The sequence below is a fragment of the Carassius gibelio genome, chromosome A1, assembly GCF_023724105.1.
Source record: "Carassius gibelio isolate Cgi1373 ecotype wild population from Czech Republic chromosome A1, carGib1.2-hapl.c, whole genome shotgun sequence".
NCBI classification, from domain to species: Eukaryota; Metazoa; Chordata; class Actinopteri; order Cypriniformes; family Cyprinidae; genus Carassius; species Carassius gibelio.
Window position 1 is genome coordinate 32712466 of NC_068371.1, and position 22125 is coordinate 32734590.

General features: G+C 37.1%; 1 protein-coding gene across 27 annotated transcripts in view; it reads left to right on the forward strand.

Moving 5' to 3' along the window:
* Positions 1 to 22125, forward strand: part of LOC128017649 (protein NLRC3) — a 228406-nt gene that overhangs the window by 147784 nt on the left and 58497 nt on the right. For 14 of the 27 annotated variants that reach the window (XM_052603353.1, XM_052603179.1, XM_052603403.1 and 11 more), the window contains 3 exons: positions 3132 to 3178; positions 4916 to 5516; positions 10570 to 12343. The exons of 7 other annotated variants lie outside the window; for them this stretch is intronic. In XM_052603353.1, coding sequence (XP_052459313.1) covers positions 3132 to 3178; positions 4916 to 5516; positions 10570 to 11737 — 1816 coding nt within the window. In that variant the 3' untranslated portion in view covers positions 11738 to 12343. Of the gene's footprint in view, positions 1 to 3131; positions 3179 to 4915; positions 5517 to 10569; positions 12344 to 22125 lie in introns of those variants that run through there. 6 more of the 27 variants (XM_052603487.1, XM_052603267.1, XM_052603675.1 and 3 more) reach the window with 1 other exon arrangement.

Sequence of the window (22125 nt, forward strand, 5' to 3'; positions counted from 1 at the left end):
GTTTACTACTAATAATGATTTCAGACGAGTTTAGAATAAATCAAATATAACAATTTATTATTAGTCAGGTATAATTGTATCATGTCAATTACATAATGAAACAATCAGAAGCCAATTTAGAAAGGATAGTGCAATTGAGAATCACATTGTAACCGCGTGGCATCTTTGCTCCTGCACAGACACTGTAGCCATATGGGCAACAACCACGTGATCCACACAGGAGACAAACACATTTAACATAGTCACACATGTAACAGTTATTCTAATTTAAGACACTTGTTCTAAAATGCATAGCAAAGCACTCAGGTGTTTTAGAGAATAAACTTAACTAGCCAATGTGCACAGGTAGTAGCACAAACAACTATACAATGTGCTCTATGGGCACAATGTGTTCAACACAATTAAGTTTTTGAGTAAATAATAATATACCTGACTTCAGAAAGATACATATTATGGAGCATATGAGATACAATACAGTCCACACTATGGGCTGATCTGACTACAGAATTGCCCCGCACTGTTTTGTCACTCCCCTTAAATACTCAGACCAGACAACAAAGTAATCTTCAAATCAGTTGTAAAAACATAACGGTCATTTCGGTTCAATAGGTTCCCACGGTCACATAAGGGTCAAACCTGGTTGAAGTTAAACATTCTCAAAGACCCATTAAAGGGGGACACACCTCCTTCTCAGCAGAACACAATTCTACAAAAGTTCTTGATCTTTCTCATAATATAAATGATTATTGTGAAATAGAGACCATTTTACCAATCGCAGAGAGACCTTTAAAATGATACTAAACATGAAGTGTTCCAGGGCAGAGTGTATGGCCATTGCAATGGTGTCATCAGTGGATCTGTTAGAACGGTAAGCAAATTGCAATGGGTCTAAGGTGTCAGGCAGAGAGGAGCAGATGTGGGATTTGACTAGATGTACGAAGCACTTCATGATGACTGATGTCAGTGCTACAGGGCGGTAGTCGTTCAGGGAGGAGACAGTTGTTTTTTGGGAAAAGGGATGATGGTGGTTTGCTTGAAGCATGTGGGGATCACTGTAAGTCTCAAGGAGAGGTTGAAGGAGTTGGTGAAGACATCTGCTAACTCGACATCACAGGCCCTCATGACACGTCCGTGTACGCCATCTTGACCTGGAGCTTTGTGGCCGTTGACTCTCTTAAAGACCTTACTCACTTCGAGGTTAGAACCAAAGGGCAGGTGTCAGTGTCAGCAGCTATTTTACAGCAGGAAGTGTGTTGTCTCTCTCAAAGCGAGCATAGAATGTATTGAGCTCATCTGGTAAAGACAAAGACACACCACTGCTTTTCCTTCCTTTGTAGTCTGTGATGTAGCGTAGACTGCTCCACATGCGTTGGGGGTCAGAGCCATGATATTCTGACTCCACTCTGTCCCTAAAGTTTCTTTTGGCTGATTTGATGGATCATTGAAGGTCATACCTGGACTTCTTATAAGCAGTTAGATCCCAAGAGTTGAAGGCAGCAGTCCGTGCTCTTAATTTGGCCCGCACCTCACCGTTGACCCATGGTTTCTGGTTTGAAAATGATTTAACATTAACGTATGGGACAACATCCTCTGTGCATTTGTTAATGTAGCCTATCACATAATCTGTGTATTCCTGTATGTTGTCTCCTGCTGCATCTTGAAACATCTGTCTGTGGAATCAAAGCAGTCCTGCAGTGTGGAGATGTTCTCTTCACTCCATTTGTGAACTAGAACCATAGTTTTAGAAACCGTTTTTTTCCTGTTTGAGGCATTGTCTGTAGGCTGGTAACAGCAGTATGCTAATGTGGTCACCTTTGTCAAATGTGGGTCGGGGGAGGGGTTTGTAACTATCCTAAAAGGCGGGATGTAGACCACTGTGAGAATGATTGGATTAAACTCCCGCGCGAGGTAGAAGGGACGCACTTTAATGGAGAGCAGTTCGATCTCAGGGGAGCAGTGTGTAGATAAAACTGTAACATCAGTGCCCCAGCGAGTGTTAATCATAAAGCACACACCTCCACCTCTGCTCTTACCGGAGTTTAGCGATCTGTCATGACGAAAAACGGTGTAATGGCCGTATCGGGTACTTCTGAGTGTAACCACGTGTCACAGAAAGCCAGAACGCAGCAGTTACGAATGTCCCTTTGGTATGTGATTCTCACATTAAGTTCGTCAAGTTTGTTATCCAGAGACTGTAAAGTAGCTACTGACGGTGTCAGACCATTTTACAAATGTGTTTAGTTCAGTGAAAGAACTCAAAACTCAGAATAATGATTCATTCATAATTAGTGTCATGAGAGAAATACACATAATTGGTGTAATATTAGCAGAGCAAGTGTTTCTCAGGAGCTCATGATGCACAGTGTGTTCAGTCGTACACACACACACACACACACACACACACACACTCGGGTGTTTTTGTGAAAAGTGGGTTCATCCCATAGGCGTAATGGTTTTTATACTGTACAAACTGTATATTCTAGTCCTCATAAGTCACCCCCTCCTTGTAATACTTGTGTCATACCCATGTCATTATACAGAGTTGTGTCCTGATATGACACAAAAACAAGAGCACACACATGCACAGACACACACACACACACACACACACACACACACACAGTGTGTTCAGTCGTACAGCTGCAGGAGACACTGGTTTGTCAATATGACAGTGTTTTATTAGAGTCAGTTCAGGATCTTCCAGCTAAATCCCTTTAGGAGCCTCTATTTGTAGGAGACTCTAATCGCTCCGTCACTCGTCTGTGATCCCAAAATCAGCTCACATTGGTTCTGGTTCAATCAGGCAAACCAGCAGACAGTTTTTCAGCCATTCTTTTCTCATCAGACAGCAAGCACAGCTGCTCAGAAGGGTCTCTCTCTCAGCAGCAGATCCAAGCCCTCGCTCGATGCTCATCAGACGCTTTCAAAAGCTGCAGAAGATCCAATCGATTTCAGATTAAAAAGCTCATCAAACCCTGATCAGCTCTAACTGTTCCTGTCCCAGCGTGGGATATGAGGGAGTTCTCTGGCTGTATTCTGAGCTCGGACAGATATACACCAAATATACACACTATTGACTCAGTCTGATTATATGAGTGTCAACTTCTGAACCTGTGTTTGTGTGTTTATAGTGTGGATCATGGAGGAGAGAAGAGGATGAGAGCAGAACTACGAAAGTGTAGGTCTATACACACACACACACACACAGAGACAGACACACACACACATAAACACACACTCACTCACACACACACACACACACACACAGACACAAACACTCAGAGAGAGAGACACACACACACACACACACACTCACACGCAAACATACACACTCACACACACACACACACACAAACACTCAGAGAGAGAGACACATACACACACACACACACACAACATGAAACATTATTCAGTGTATGAATGTGAAAGCCGAAATCTTTTTGTTAAATGTGAGCCAAAATCATCACAATTAAAAGAACCAAAGACTTAAACTACTTCAGTCTGTGTGCATAGAATTAATTCTTAATACATGAGTTTCACAATTTGAGTTGAATTACTGAAATAAATGAACCTTTCCTCGAGATTCTAATTAATTGAGAAGCACCTGTATTACATATGATGTAGCCTATAGTTATGAGGCGACCAAGAGAGCGCTGATTCTCTAATATCAGCACAATCGCAGATTTGACATTGATTTTATTCACTCTATGAACGAGTAATAATCATTCACTAATCTCCGAGCAGCACACAGAGCTGTTTCCTTACTGAATGAGTCAGTGTTTTTGAATGGATCATTTGAGTCAGTGATTCAGTGATTCGTTCATAAAGACAGGCACTTCTTGATTCTTGATTAGAGGTAAAGTGATTATCTGGAGATATCTGAGAACTGTTGGTCTATTCATATTAGACACAGCAGAACTATATGGAAACTCTAATGCCATATGCTATTGTAAAATAACAAGATGCGCACACATCCATCTCCCAAATGTACAGTCTTCTGCCATCTTGATTTCCACAAAAATATGAAGCAGAAAAAAAGTTATATATTGATAAGAACCGATATTAATGATTGAGCACCAATAATCATAACAGAGCAGTAAATCATCATATTATTCTGATTTCTGAAGATCATGTGACACTGAAGACTGGAGAAATAATACCTTATTTTAGAAAATAATATTACGATCAATTACACTCAAAATGACTTTATATTGTAATTATACAGACCTCCGTGTCAGCTTTGTGCTTTCATCAAAGGTGTATTATTAATTAGTTTTGTAATGCTTTTATGTTCATAATCATTAAAAATATTTAAATACTGAGAACAAAGATAAACAGACATTAAGACATGTTCATAATTGTCTGTATTTATTATTTTTAGTATCTTGACCCGAGCAGTGTTTTGAGCTCAGATAAGATAACTGTCGTAGAGCGTCCTCAGGACACCATTAATTTAAAAATTTTAAATTATCACCAAATTATCATCATTTCTGTGAGTTAATGATGCACCTCAGTAAATTAGTCAAATATTAAACTGAGTTATTGCCTACATAACATATTTTAATATAAATAATTGTGTGAAATAAACGTTAAAGCAGAAATAATAAAGATGTAAACAGCATTTCTCCTTCAAACTCGCTTTCGCTTCCAGCTCACCGCTTCTCCGTGTTGCATTGTGATTGCATTGAAATAGTGTGAAATCAGAATGAATTGTGGGTAAACAGTAGTGGTTGAATGTAGGGAATGAAGTGGTTCACTCAGAATTCAGACATCACTACAGAATGTGTGACAGCTGATCTAGTGCACTATATAGTGTATAGGGAACGGTTTCAGACACAGCTCTAGTCAAAGCTGTAAACACACAGACATCTTCAGTGTTGTGTTGTTCTTGATGTTTCTCTCTTCTTGTGTTCAGATGCCTGTGATCTCACACTGGATCCAAACACAGCACACACTCAACTCGTTCTGTCTGATGAGAACAAGAAGATCACACGTGTGAGAGATCTTCAGCCGTATCCTGATCATCCAGAGAGATTTGATGTGTATCCTCAGGTTCTGAGTGTTGAGAGTCTGACTGGACGCTGTTACTGGGAGACTGAATGGAGCGGAGATTATACTGAAATATCAGTGTCATATAAAGGAATCAACAGGAAAGGAGAAGAGAGTGACTGTGTGTTTGGATACAATGACAAATCCTGGAGTCTGGACTGCTCTGATAACAGTTTCTCTGTCTGTCACAATAATAACGTCACTGATATCTCTGCTGTCTCTTCATCCTGTAAGAGAGTAGGAGTGTATGTGGACGTGTCGGCCGGCTCTCTGTCCTTCTACAGCGTCTCTGACACACACACACTCACACACTTACACACACACACACTCACACACTTACACACACACAACACCACATTCACTGAACCCCTCTACGCTGGATTTAGGGTTAATTATTATTCCTCAGTGTCTCTGTGTGATATTAAAGAGCCTCCTGTGAGAATCATCAGTGATGCACAAGCTGCCAGGTGAGTGAAATATTCTGTTTAATGTGTTAGTGACAGTTTTTCCAGACTGACTAATAGTTCAGTGCTCTGCTCTTCATACATCACTGAATATTTTCCAGTTTATGTGAGATCTAGGCCTGTTTTCATGAAAGATCTCAGTGCTAAGAGTTGCTCTTAGTAACAAAATACTAAGAAAAGTTTCCTCTTAGAATTTAAGAAAAGATCAGAGTAAAGAAAAAAGTAATTCAGAAAGCATCTTAACCCTTAAAAGAGCTCTTGAGATCGAAAATTTTACTTTTAAGAGGCTTCAGAGTTAATTTAGCAGAGGGGAAAATCATGGAAACATGAAGACGGAGAAGAAATGTGTTGCACAGTGCATGACAGTGAGTTAATAAGATGCTTCACATTAGATCATGCAGGGATCATGTGTGTGACTGATCTTATTAAAGACACGCTAACATCTCTGACACCGCGCAGAAATGCATTAGTGCCAGAAATGAAGTAATCACTACATTAACCCTTTAAGCCCTCCGGCACCCAAAAAACATTCAGAGTCATACTCACCAACCACTAAATGCAATAACAAATTAGATATCATTGTAAAGCTTGGAATCTCAACTTCTTAATGAATGTAATCATTTTGGTCAGCTCTTAACGAGTCCATACCGCCGGCGGGACGCCCCCTAGCTGTGCAAAAATTAATAATCATATTCTCATGTACTGCAGCCTTGATCAACACAATATAGGTGTCATGTAAAATTGTAGTCTGATCTTTACAGTGCATGTAGTATGCCATTGGAAAAACTCCTAAATATTGATGAGTTATTTGCTGATAAACTGGAGGGAAAAATACCCAGCTAGAAGTTTTTCATGTTCTGGGAATGTTTTCAGCGGCAAGTTTTATTTAAGTGACCAGAATGTTCTTTTAAAATTTAGGATAACATTCTCTAAAAACATTCTAGAAATATCTATTGATAACATTGTTACAACATTATTCTCTAACTTTCTAATAAAGCTTCCCATCACACTAGATGTGGACTGACATTGCACAGAAGTCAGATGTTGGTTGAAAGGTGTCAAACTCTAGCATAAATAACTCCAAAAACAGTATTACCAACTGCACTTATTATAAACAAGATTTATTTATGTCGTATATGTATAAAAGTTCTTATTGCGATTAACAGAGGTGTTGATGGTTTATTGAAAATGTTTATTTTGACGTCACCATTATGGTGATCAGTAATTAGGCAGTATGAGTCTTTTCAATATTACCTTTTTATTACTAAATTTTATTACCTGCTGTAACTATATTTGTTACGGTTAAAACAGTGAGCATTAAAAAAAAAAATCATCAGGTGATGTGGATTATTTGCTAATGTTAAAAATGTCATGTAATGATTTGATCAACTGCTTGTATCTGGAGTCTAGTCTATGCTATTACTTTAATGTTAGTTACTATAGCTAATGTGTTGCAATGCATTGGATCTTGCAGATTTATATCATATATATTTTTGTTTACTCTTTTTAAATTACTTTATTCATGAACCTCTTTATATCACATAATGCTTAGACACACAGAGACCTCAAGAATTACTGTATGAATCTCAACAATGGTGACATGCTTCATGCCACAATGCATTCTGGGTGCCATGGATGAGTTTTGTATGACGTACCCAAAACACATTACTGCATGAAGCATGTCACCATTGTTGAGATTCATACACTGAATCTTGATGTTTGTGTGCTTTAAATTCAGCTGGGCCTCAGGCTGTTGAACCATTGAGTCACGTTAATAAATAATACACAACTTACACCATACATATGAAACCAAGCAATCAGACCACATACGTGATGATGTCTTATTCATCAGCAAGCAACCAGCATCATGCACATGTCCTCTTGTTGTTTTTGCCATAATAAAGATTACAGCAGCCAAAGAACTACTCTGACAAGTCAAGTGTCAAATTTCACAACTAAAGCCAACACTTACCACCATTATGGTGACATCAAAATCAAACTATTACTTTGAAACAGACATCAACATCTAAACCTCTGCTTGAATCTTACTTAGAATGTTATTAATAAACATTTTTAGAATGTTTTTAGAGAATGTTATCCTATCTTCTGAGAGAACATTCTGGGAACAAAAATAAAACTAAAAAACTTAAAACATTGTTAGAACAATAGTAATGTTCTTAGAACATCTTTAGAACAAAAAAAAAATCTAGCTGGGTAGTTTTTGAAATATCATTTTTGTACTATTTACTGTAATATGACACATGACTAACTGAGCTTTATGATGTTTTTGACATACGTCATTTGAAAGGGCTAAAGGAGTAGATTACAACGATTATAATTGTTTTAGTGTTTGACACTTCAGACGCTCGTGTATCAGAGTGGTCATAATAATAATTACGATCATTTTCACTCGAAACTTAATGAAACATGCACAGATCATGGATATCATTACTTACATCAGAGTTTCATGATTTAAAGGAGATCAAGCTTATCTTGGTCCATCTCTCAGAACTCTAGATATCCTTCATGGAGTGAGTTCAGATCCCCAGAGGAGCGCGTCCAGACATGCGTGTCGTTCCTGTGGCACCGCGGGAATATCTTTTTTAAACGTGCATGTATTGTACAAAATACTTTATTCTGTCACCACTAAATTTAAATCATTTGCAGCACACATATATGAGAACATACTCTGCTCCCAGCTTACTTCCTTCCTGAGTTATTGCATGTCAGACAACAAAAATATGTAAATTTCACTTTTCTTTACACTTTTTGGGGCTTTTATCAGCAGTTTCTCATCAAAACCCTAACCCAAAATATACATAACTTTTGCCTGTCCTTGCTACAGTTTTGGAGTTATGGATCATTCATTTTTGTATGTCTTTAAGAAAACAACAATTAAAAAGAAAAATTGCCTGCTAAACAAAAACAATACTTTTGTTTCCCAGAAGCACAGCTCTGTCGTTTGATCCACTGCTTCAACATGTAGGACAATCATTAAAGACCTCATGTGCAGGTGATGGAGGAATCACTTCTGTTAATTCATCTCTCCGAGATCTCAGAGATGCTGCTGTAACGAACACTGAATCCTTGAACTGCTGCTAACGATGTAACTTGAGTTTATAGTTGGCTAACGATGATTTCTGGAAACACACTCCAGATCAGAAATGTGCGACTGGTTCAAGCCTCTTTAGATTGGTTTGAGTCTCATTCTGATCTTCAGCACGTGTGTGTGTGTCTGTGAGTCTCTGTGTGTGTGTGTGTGTGGGTCTGTGTGTGTGTGGGGGGGGGGGGTCTGTGTGTGTGTGTGTGTGTGTGTGTGGGTCTGTGTGTGTGTGTAGGTCTGTGTCTGTGTGTGTGTGTGTGTGTGTGTGTGTGGGTGTGTGTGTGTGTGTGGGTCTGTGTGTGTGTGTGTGGGGGGGGGGGTCTGTGTCTGTGTGTGTGTGTGTGGGTCTGTGGGTGTGTGTGTGGGGGGGGGGGTCTGTGTCTCTGTGTGTGTGGGGGGGGGCGGGGGTCTGTGTGTGTGTGTGTGTGTGTGTGTGGGTCTGTGTGTGTGTGTGGGTGTGTGTGTGTCTGTGTGTGTGTGTGTGTGTGTGTGTGTGCGTGGGTCTGTGTGTGGGTCTGTGGGTGTGTGTGTGGGGGGGGGGGTCTGTGTCTCTGTGTGTGTGTGTGGGGGGGGGGGGGGGTCTGTGTGTGTGTGTGTGTGTGTGTGTGGGTCTGTGTGTGTGTGTGTGTGTGTGTGTGTCTGTGTGTGTGTGTGTGTGTGTGTGTGTGCGTGGGTCTGTGTGTGGGTCTGTGTGTGTGGGTGTGTGTGTGTATACTGGCCTTACATTTTTCTTACCCATCTTTAGAGTACACAGCAAAATCTCCAGTGTTAATTTAACACTCTGAGTGTGGACTCATATAAACACTGAAGCAGTGTTAAAAGTAACACTGAAGCAGAGTTGAAGTTAATGAGATAATTAAGAAGTTAATTTAGTTATGATTGAGCATTATTGAAGACACCTGATGTTAACAAGCAGAATCACCAAACAAGAAAATCACAATTTGTGTGTGGGTCTGTGTGTGTGTGTGTGTGTGTGTGCGTGTGTGTGTGTGTGTGTGTGTGTGTGTGTGTGTGTGTGTGTGTGCTCTTGTTTTTGTGTCATATCAGGACACAGCTCTGTATAATGACATGGGTATGACACAGGTATTACAAGGAGAGGGTGACTTATGAGGACATAACCCATGTCCCCATTTTTCAAAACACTTATAAATCATACAGAATGAGTTTTTTTGAGAAAGTAAAAATGCACAAAGTTTCCTGTGAGGGTTAGGGTTAGGTGTAGGGTTGGTGAAGGGCGATAGAATATACAGTTTCCACATTATAAAAACCATTACACCTATGGGATGAACACACTTTTCACAAAAACAAACGTGTGTGTGTGAGTGTGTGTGTGTGTCGGTGTGTGTGTGTGTGTGTGTGGGTCTGTGTGTGTGTGTGTCTGTGTGTGTGTGTGTGTGCGTGTGTATAGTGGCCTTACATTTTTCTTACCCATCCTTACAGTATATTTGTATATGAAGTACAGTACTAAAACACATGATTGATATCTTTGTTATTAGTGATTGCTGAAAATGTATCTGAAAAGTCCACAAACACTTTTCTCCTGTTCTGTTATTAGTGATGAACGTCACAGGTGTTATTTGCTATAATTTATACGAGCTAGCTTCCCTTTCTCTGTCAAACTCCCCGTCACAAAAATGAGACTCCAGTATGTTTTTAATGTTTTTAAGATCTGCTGAATATAGATGTCAACACATGAAGTTTATTTGACAGAATCTTCTGATGGTGAATGTTACACAAAGGCAGAAGTTGTTAGGTTTAGTTTTTCTCTTTCAGCTGTATTTGCTGCTGTTGTTTTAAGTAGAGTTTGATATTTTACTGATGTTCAGACTCTTATTCTTTCAGTTTCTTCTTTATGAGGGCACAGGTTAACTGGCGAGTTTTATTCATGAGTTAATGAATGAATTCCCTGTTTGTGTGTAAGACAGACATCTGACTCTTTCCTTCTGTTTTCAGATCTTCTGTGCTCAGATATCAGCCTCTGCTGAAGTGTCAGTCTTGTGTTCATATCTCTGATCCTGATCCTGATCAGTGGGATCAGATTGAGCCGTCGCTCTGCACAGATGAAGGAGTGTCAAAGTTCAGGGTCAGCACTGGACCGGGCCGTTACGAGTGTCTCAGGACCAGGATGAGATGGGTCTGTGATGGTGACGTCACTCTTCAGTATCACACCGTAGACGGACGGTTCCTCAACACAGAGCTGGAGAGACTGCAGTGCAACCGAATCGCTCCAGTGATGGACGTGACGGTGATCTCAGGGAAACTGGAGGAAGTTCATCTGCCACATTACATCTGTTTAGGAGAGTCTGGAGATGCCCTCAGAGATGCTGTGAACGTCCTCAGTGTAAAAGATGAGGGAATAACCACAGAAGCTGTGGAGCTGACACGATTCCATGCTAAGATTGTCCAACCATCCTTCTCTCTTAAAACATTAATTATAAGCTGGATACTGCGATGGGACGAACATTGCGATCTTCTTCTCTACAGGCGCTCTAAAGATCCTCTCATTTTACATGTCTACTTTTTTCCAGCTGATTATCGTGCAAAAGAAAAAGTTGAGAAGAATGAAGAATCGGGTTATCGGATCTTGCATCCCAGACCTGACAGAGCTTTTCGGATGAAAACTCCACACAGTCTCGATGTTCCTGGTGCCTCTGTCAATCCCAAAGAAGGGATCACACTCAGAAGACAAACTGACCCAAACTTCTTCAAGATCGTAATCAAGACACGTCTGGAGATCAATCTTCAAATGAGTCTTACCAGAGAGGAGGACAAGAAGGAGGTCTGGACTACAACACTTGAGAAAGAGGAGTTTGATCAGAATCATCCACAGAGAGACGAGACACAGAGAGATGAGACACGTCTGAAGAGTGAGGCAGATAAAGCAAGATATTTTGATGACCACTGGTCAGTTCTCATTCAGAGAGTTACAGATGTCCAGATCATTGCAGATAAACTGCGTCAGCACCAACTCATTCATGAGGAACAATATTCAGAAATCATACAGAGTTTAACCAGTCAGGACGGCATGAGAAAGATCTGTGCGATCATTCGTAAACACAATGATACTGTGAAAGCTAAACTCATCTCAATTCTTCAGGAAGAGAAGCTTTTCCACTTTTAACATCGTCTGATTCTACATTTAGAGCGAAGGCTCGTCCTCTAGATGATACCAGAAGAAAATGGCTTATACTTGATCAGCAATGATGTCTTCAAAATATTAAGTGATAGAAACAATACAAATACATCTCAGGTTCTGTTTGTCTAATGGCAGGGAAATCTTCACATTCACAGCTAATTTAGAGCAAGATTTACATTTATATTTGTCTAACGGTGTATTTCATGCTTGTACATGCTTTTATACATCAGCCTTGGTTACTAGCTGAAATAAGTTTAAAGTTTTATATATTATTTCTTTTAACATTTTTTTCAAGTAACAACAATGTTTAATGGTTTCAGCTTTAGTCGTAGTTAACTATAACAACCCTGACTAATTGATGTCTAATTCAGTTCAGTCTTATGAAGGGTGTTTTAGTAAACTTTACTAGTTGTTCATCAGGTGTTCATGAAGCACTCACTGGCCTGTTGGACTTCTGTACATTGCAGAAATTATACTTTGGACCAACCCAAGAAAATTGATGTAATTTGTAAATAGTTTTTTCAAACTACATTTTTTGATTTGGTCGAAACTTAAAATTTTAATTTAAAATAAATCAAAACATTTCTTCTTCCCAAGATAAAATATTACATTGAAACAAAGTTCAATTATTATATATATATATATATATATATATATATATATATATATATATATATATATATATATATTAGGGGTGTAACGGTTCACAAAATTCACGGTTCGGTTCGATACGATACACTGATGTCACGGTTCGGTTCGGTTCGGTTCGATACGTTTTAGATACAGCAAAATGTAAAAACATCTCAACTTTTCAGAATGCCGCAAGTGCACCGCAGGTCATGTGACAAGAACCAACCAATCAGCTTCATCCTTTCCCGTAACAACGTTGAGAGCTCAGCCAAGATGAAGGATCAGCTGATCATAGTTGTATATGGATTGCAATTTTGAAATAAATTTAGTAGCAGAGCTACTGCAAGCGATTTTTAGAGCTGCAAATCCATTTATCCTTCGCTGAAATTTCCGCGTCTCATGGAGAGAGCACGTCATTGTTGCTTAGCAAAGACAGACGCCTCATGAGCGCTTCTGCCCGAGCACTTTGGAAAGGAGGAGAAAGACGCGCTTAGCGTTTTCCATGCGTTTTTAGGCACGATATGTGAACGGCCCCTAAGGCGCTCGCTCACTCAGCACGCGCTGAAGGCTCGTTGCAAAATGTCGAATGCATTTAACAGACCAGAAATATAAGATCCTAAAATAACCAACAGGTCTGGTGTTTGGGTTGGATTCCCTGTAAGCTATAGTGTCTAAATGCTGCAGGGATAGTTTGCTGCGTGCATGTTTCTCCTTTTTTTTCGTCTTTTCCCAGATAGTACTGACGCATATATCCCAGATATTCCCGCTGGTGTTTTTTTTTTTTTTTTTGTATTCCCGCTGGTGTACCCTGTCATGTTGCAGATGCGACATACCGTTGTTTTTTTTATCCACCACTCTCTTGCCATCACCATTATAGCTTAAAGGGAATCCAAAGTGCACCCAAACACCAGACCTGTTGGTTATTGGAGGATCTTCTCATTTCTAGTCTGTTAAACGCATTGGCTATTTTGCAACAAGCCTTCAGCGCGTACTGAGTGAGCGAGCGCCTGCTGAGGAGTCTAACATAAACATATAAGATGGTGTTTTTTTCTTCTTCGGGAGTGTCAGGGGCGTTGCCTGTTACGTTGTTTGGGTTATTGGGCTACCTTGTTGAACGCATATCATTATATTTCTCTCTCTCTTTTTTTTTTTTTTTTTTCAAATATAATTAAATACTCCAACGAACCGTTCGGTATACATAATGCGTACCGCGTACCGAACCGAAAGCGTCGTACCGAACGGTTCAATACGAATACGCGTATCGTTACACCCCTAATATATATATATATATATATATATATAATTTTTTTTTTTTTTTTTTTTTTTTTTTTTTATGGAAACCAGATCATTATTTTTTAATTTGGTACAATTTAATAATTTTTACTTTGGAAAAACTAACTATTTACCATAACATCCAAGTATAATTTTTACTTTGTACTAAACTAAATAAATTGCTGTAAATTTGTTACAAAGTATTTTATTACATTTACTTAAGTTACATTTCTGATTCAGTACAAACTATATTTTTAATAACACCTAAATCAATTTATTTTCTTTATTCACAAGATAAAACCACTTAAATGTAGGTCAATATATATTTTTGGCTTTGTTACAATTTAACTTTTACCATGAATAAAAGCTAAATTTGCTTTAATATATATATATATATATATATATATATATATATATATATATATATATATATATATATATATATATATATATATATATATATATTTAAAAAAAAGTTCACTTAAAATAAAACACAAACATTGTCAGTAAATGCTTAATTTAGTTGACTTACTATAAATAAAGACAGGAATTTTCTCTTGGAAAGAACTCAATGTTTATTGTGATGTTACTTACATGTAACAAAGCCCCCTTCCATTAATCATGGAATATATTTGAATATAAGATCTAATGCAATAAAACACATCTTGTATCCAAATGTCTGTGATTGCTCCAGTACTTAGAGATTGACGCTCAGACTGAACACATTTTCTGGGTTTCTCTCTTCATGAATATTTTCTGTAGAGCCTCAAAGGTGTGTTTGAGAAAGCATTGGTACAAGTATTATATAATATCTATCTTCAAAAAGTATGCTGTGCCAAATACAGTAGTATACATACTTCAACCAAGAAGCTCTGAAGTAAAACATATTTAAAAATGTGATTTAGATTCAATAATATACAGTGTTCTACAAAAATATAATATACAATTTATTAACCAGCACGTAAGAATCAAGCAGTTTAGTCCAGATTTTCTGAAGAGAATCGATCACTTATGATGAACAGATTTAATTTGGTCTTTTAGTCGCATGTAAACATTGATCAGCGAACATAAGCAGAAGCTGAACTGAGTGTGAATAACACACAACACACATCTTCTGGAAGCTCAAACATTGGTGTAATCAATGAGGTTCATTCTCGTGTGTTATGCAGCACATCTGTGCTTCCAGAAGAGGTTGATCTTGCACTGTAAAAAATTGTGCCGTTAAATAACAGTAATTTACTGGCAGCAGGGGTTCCAGTAAAGTACTGTTAATTTACAGCTTTCAACCATTAATTTACCACTCTTATTTTTTTACAGTATTTTACCGTAAATTCCACCATGGAAATTAACTCTACTCCCACTACTTCAAACAGTTCAAGTTTAAATGCTAACATTCCTACGATGTTAGTACTATGAACTTATTTAATTTGAGTCCACTGAGAAGGAATATTTCTTAATATAAAAATGCAAACACTTAATGTGTAGTAGTAAAGAAACTAAATGCATGACTTTTACTCAAATCACTGCAGCTCATTGTCATCTACACCGCACATGTATGTGCTGAAGTACTTTACACAGAGATCTTCACTGTATCAGCTACTCCATATTTACTGTCTTTATATAAAGCAGCAGATCATCAGAATTTGTGGCTCATCATTGACTGAAGCACAGGCTCTACTCTCCAGCACAATGGTGAACAACCAAACTACATTAAACTAACAGATCTCTCTTGTGCAAACACACATTAATACAGCTGAGTTGAGTATTTACTCTCATTATCAGTGTATGACTTTGCATGCATTTTTTTCTATGGATGTTCACAAATATTTTAGTTAAATTACCTTTTTTTTCATTTGGTAAATCTGACATTTACATTTTACAGTATATTACTGTTTTTCCTTGACTTAACGGCACCAAACTGTAGAAAAACACTATTTTGGTGGCAACCATTAATTTACGGCAACAAACAGTAGAAAAACAGTTATTTACTGGCAGCAGGGGTGGCAGCAGGGTTCCAGTAAATAACCGTTTTTCTACAGTTTGTTTCCTGTAAATTAATTACAGTTTATTACTGTTAAATTATGTTTCATGCTGTTTTTTCTTCATCTTAAATCTTTAACCCTTTAAACTCCACAACAAAATCCTCAGTTTTAAATGAACACTTATAATGTGTGCACACTACAGAGTGTTTGAGTAACACTGAATTAGTGAAGTTAATAAGATAATTCTGTGATTAATTGATGATTGAGCATTAGTGATGAACACCTGCTATTAACAAACAGAATCACTGAAGGAAAGAGAAACACAAGAACTACAACTGACTTTAGCCACTACCTTAGATGAAATCAACTGAAATAAAATAATAAAATAAATATCTCAAGATCTGATTAAACAACTCCTAAAACAGCTTCACCAGATTCAAATTACTAACCAGACTGACTTTATTTCTGTCAGATGTCTACAGAAGAACTTATGGAGAGTTAAATAGGTTTAGGTGTTTTTTTTTCACTACCATGATGGAGATCAGTGTTTACTTTAGTTGGGCTCTTGAACGTGACTCTTTCAACAACTACGTTTTTTTTTTTTTTTTTTTTACATGCTGTAACAATGCATCTTTGGAACTTGTCATAGCAAAAAAAAAAAAAAAATATATATATATATATATTTTTTTGGTATTGTTGTTTATAGATTGACAAGAACAAACACTATTATTTCTGATCCAATCCCGTGTCCCTTCTCTTATTGAATATTGATACTACAGCAAAATAAGAAAAAACAGTTGAGCCTAAAGTTATGAAAGACTATTAATACAATTTCACTCAAAAAAAAAAACCTTTGCTGAAATTTAGACAGAAACATCAATAATCAGCGTATGAATCACAACAATGGTGACAATCCACAAAATAAATAAACAGATATGTTCTGAACATCACAAAACATGCTACTAAAACTTCAGACAAAAGCAAAATTATAAGCACATAAGAAATCAAGAAAATAAGTGAACAATTCAGGGGCATGATTTATTCATGCCGCAATGCATGCTGGGAGTCATGGGTGAATTTTATCCTGTGCTGGTACCCAGCATGCATTGCATCATGAACCTTTTGATTGTCACCATTGTTGAGATTCATATGCTGATTGTTGATGTCTCTCTTTGAGTGTAGTGCACAGTGCTGCCCAAAATAGTTAAAACTCAAGCTGTGGTTAACTCCATATGTTCTGGTTATCACATTACGGTTCATGCTCATAAAGTTGAAGAAACAAAAAAAGTATAATTCACTCACATATTTCAACAACAAATTAATAATTGATTACTACAGCAACACTTTAAGTCAATCTAGTAGATCATGCCTGACAGAAACAGCCATAATCACTTGACTATAGATATTAATATTGCTGTAATATATGTATCATACAGATAAAAACAGCAATGAAACAAAACTTAAAGTACAAAAGTCAAGGGTCAGGTGCCTAACTAAAGCAAACACTAATCTCCACAATGGTGACATCAAACGAAACGAAATCATCTAAATCTCTGTAATTCTCAATAAGATCATTTGATCTCTGATCTGATAGAAATAAAGTCAGTCTGGTTAGTAATGAGTGAAGCTGGTAAAGCTGTTTGTTGATTGTTTAAATCTTCAGTTGATTTCATCTAAAGCTGTGGCTGAAGTCAGTTGTAGTTCGTGTTTGTCTTGTTTCTCTTTTCTTCAGTGATTCTACTCGTTAACAGCAGCTGTTGATCATTGTCTGAATTCACTCATTAGTTTTCATTCTGTCTGTCAGGTGGACTATATTAGTAAACTCATGTAGGGAATAGTGAATGAGGGTGTAGGGTGTGATTTAAAACACAGACGCTGAGTGTCGACTTTGAACGTTGTTAATTTACGATATATAGCAGCAGGCTACCTTCTCGAAAACAGTAAAACAGTTTTAAAGAAAAACAGTATGTTACTGTCGAAATTTGGCCGTTTTTTACAGCAATTTTTAACAGTTTGTGTGTTATTCTGATCAATCTTTACATGCAAGTAAAAGACTAAACTGAATCTGTTCATCATAACAAGCGATCGATTATCTTCAGAAAATTTGGACTAAACTGCTCGATTCTTATGGATTAGTTTTCTGATCTCTTTATGAACTTTTTGACTATTGAATGAAATCTGACAACATTCTGTCATCAAACCTATCTTAAAAAACGAAAGTATTTTGGGTGTGGAAGATGAAGAAGAGTAATTATTGAAAAAAGTAATTAAATATTATTTTTAATTTGGGGTGAACTAGCCCTTTAAGTGATTAATCCAAAACTACTGAGCAGATACTCCTTGATTCGATGGTCCACATCTTCCCGAGGTACACCGTAAGATATTTTAGGAGATACTCTCTTTTTTGATTCACCTCGAGGCTCTTGGTGAGAGCGCAAACACACACAATGTAATATTATGAAGTATAATTTTGCATTTTTATCTCATTTTGTATTCTAACTCAAGCCATGATATAATGATTGTTATGTACTGAAACATTAATATAATAAACAAAGAAATGAGGAGGGAGGAGTTGATTGTTTTTTTCCAAAAATGTTTGACAACTCAGGATCTGCTGTAAAGATTGTAGTATAGAGATGTATTGAAAAGATATATTTTCTGTTTTGGGAGTCGAGCACATATTCTATAGGTTTTACAATATCAACATGTTTTTTGTAGTATGTCTTTCATGTTAGTTTTACACAGACACACAGTTAGTTTAACTACAGACTGTAGTTACTCATTAGACCTTACACATACTATTGTAGTGATATTGTACCATACTGCATTATGCTGACAGGTGAAACAAAGGAATATGAATTATTCCTCTTCAATCAGAACTCATTTTCTAATTCAATACGTTTAATTAATGCAAAACTGTCAATCAGCTGCTATCAATCTCACACTCTTTTGTTAATATGGGGTGTGTTTTTCGTACAACGATGTGACTCACTGCTTCAACACAATAGTACGATGAATCAAGAACAAATCAAGCAGCTAGTCACGACGGTCAGGGTATATTCTGACAAACTGTTTCTCAATCGGTAAAGTAAACTGTGGTAAACGCCTCCATCAACACACGATGGTAACTCTCAGAGCACAATGTTCCTTCATGATTTCAGCACGATATCAGAGAAAGAACCAGGATTGAGAAATAGATAAAACCCTTCAACGTTAAAGTTTCAAAGTTAAAGTTCATGCAAACGGATATTAATAGTCAAGTTTTAGTCAAATATTTATGGTTGAATATTGAAAATGAATCTGATTACGATCTGATCTGTGTTCAGTTTCTGTTCATCTTTCTAGTTCTAATATTTCCAAATTCAACAGGTAGGGTTAGTGAGTTTGATTTTCGTGGATATTAACAAACCCATTGATTGCAGGTTTTGTTTGTAGAGGGAAATACTTTTTCTTGATTCTGTTGGCCCTGATGGTTTTGGAGATGAGATCTACAGAACCATATTTAGTTTGAGACCAAAGGAGATTAATTTACTGGCCTTGTTCCAGACGTGATATTTGGTTATAATTTCCAGAAGGAGCCTTGTTCTCAGACTTCAAGTTCATCAGAGTCTGGTTCTCTGCTACAGAACTGATCATGTAATTACACATTATGTGTTTTGTGTTGGGACTCTTTTAGGAGGAGCTGCAGTGATTCAGTTCAGTTGATGAGAGCTTTAGTCTTGAAGACGAGGACAGACTCTACAGATACAGCTTCAGGAACTCGCCTCTATTCAGTCACTGTTGAAGAAGTCCTACTAGAAAGGTCTTCTACCAATCCTCAATCAGCTCTTATTGTAGGAGACCAGGGAGAGAGGGAATGAACTGAGGAATACATCATTTGAGAAAAGATCGATTTGTGTGTTTCTTAGATGAAGACATTTGTTAAAGTTTGCTGAAATAAGTCAAACAGATCTTTAGAGAATTAATAATTAAATGCAAAACACACGCTTATATACACATCTGTATTACCCAAATAGAGTATCAAATGTAAATGATTTTCCATTATTAATATTATTTTACTGAATTGATTTAGTATAATCTAATACTCAACTGAATCAATATAATGTAAGTTGCTATATTTGATCAGAAAGTGTATTTCTATCAAGAGAATCTCTAGTAAAGGACTATTTGGTCATTGACTCGCAGTAGTGTTAAAATGAGATGAAATATTTCTGATCTTAGTTCATGTGTCTGGATATAATAAGTGTCTTCTGGAGACGGTAACAGATGTTATAAATGAGCTCAGAGCTAGATATCCTACAGAATGATTTTAACACCACACCAGACCAATTCATGGATAGACATCCTTCTGAATTGAGTAGTTCTCATATCAACTCTATTATTCATCAAATTCATGAACTGATACATGGAGAAAATTAAAGCCACTTCCAGACACTTTTCATGGTTCAAAACAAAAGCCACTAAAATCCAGAATTGACTGTTGTCTTGGATCTGAGACTCTTTCAGGTTCTGCAGCTAAATGTAGTATTTCAGGAGCCTCTTAACAGATCCTAGTGTAACCAATTTAATCTGAGAACACAAGAAGACATCTTCTAAAACTAAAGCTGAATGGAAATATAATACAGATTCACTAAATCACTTTTGTGCTTGTCTAAAATAATAATAGCTGAATTTACAGTAAAAATAATGCCAAGTGATATTAAATGGGAATACATAAAACATAAATCAAGAGAGTATTCAATTACATTTAGCAAAAATCTTATAAAAATGAAAAGAGAAAAAGCATTTCAGTTGATTCAAGAGATTAATAAATGTAATAAATAAATGACCTAATATGACAGAAGAGGAGAGATAAAAACTAGATTTTAGATAAATTATATATGACAGGAGCAAAACAAATCAGAAAGATGAATTTTACATTTTTGTAGGAAATCTTTTGTTGGATAAACTCTATGAATTAATTGATACAATATTTCCTTAATCATATTTTGTAAGGAGTAATTTTTGAGGAAATGACCAAACTTGAGTCCAGCTTCCATTATTAAAGATCTTGTTCCAGTAGAAAAGAAGATATTGTGTTGTAAAAAGCAGGATCTAATAGTGTAGTTGTCAGGCTTTAAAGCTGACAGAGGTATGTTGAGGTTAGAGACAGACAGAAAGTGTGGATGTAGAAACACTGCTTGTGAACAGCACATGCACACCTGAGGAACGGCCCTATAGTAAGAGCCTTCAACTCTTTTAATGGAAGAGCAATTCTGGATCTTCAGAGAAAGTCTGGAAACCCTAATAAAGTCCCATCATTATTCAATCACTGACTCACTGAGAACAACCCATTACTAAACCAACGCTGACTAAATAAAGACTTATTTCTACACTAATATTGGCTTTATTCCAGATCAGAAAACTGTGTTTCTGTGTAAGACTCCAGGAGCAAGAACTTGTTGGTCAAATTTAGAAAGTTTTTCAGTTTTATAATTACACATCAAGAGAAATTATAAGACGCCCAATATAGAGAAAATAAAGCCAGGAATTATATTCAGACAGATGAAGAATTGTGAAGATATTGTCTTAACCAATTTATTTTAAAGTTACTGTTTAGAGCTAAACTCAACTCAGTTTAGAGCGTCTTGGTGGTATGAGTTTAGAAAGACTGATGTTTTAATATAATGAATGTTATTTCTCCACAGAATGTAGTTTCCAGGTGTGTTTGTGAACAGAGATGGACTGAGCAGACGATAATCGAGAGATATCTTCAGCTTTAGTGAACACAACTCTGTCTTTGAGTCAGAAATCTCTCTGAAATCAATGATTCAACACCTCGAGTGTCTTTTAATAATCTGAAGAAACATATATGAGAGACAGCATGAATCCTATTGTTAACTATACTTACATTTATAACCAGTATTAGATCGCATTGCACATGTTCATATTGATAAGAGACACAAAGGATGGTCATCTGAGACATTGCTCTTCTCTGAATGAGTGTGACCCGCTCCAAACGGCTTTAATATGACACATCTGGCTCAGAAACTGAAAGGATTGTGTTTGTCTGAAGCAGTTAACGCAGGTTTCACAGATAGTGGTGTGCTGCTGAGGAGCAAGACAGAGCTTGTGTTTCTCCTCACCGAACCTCCTTGCTTTCTCCATTTGTGTTCAGATGTCTTCTTTTAGGGTCACTGGTTCAGCTGAGGATGGTCAGTAACTTACAGACCTGATGTGCTCACACTGAGAAGATAAGATGACACTCCTCTGTGCAGCGTTCATGTTTACTTGGCATTGGTTTGATTCACACTTCATGTTTTCTGCTCTCTCCATGTATTGAACTGAATATGAAGAGCAATACTGTGACACTTCAACATTTAGCACAGCATATATTCCCCTTGTTCTGCCCATACACTGCTTGCTAGATGAGATCTGCCGTTAATGTCCTGACTCGGTGTGTGTGTGTGTGTGTGTGTGTGTGTGTTTACGCTCGATGTGTTTCTTTAC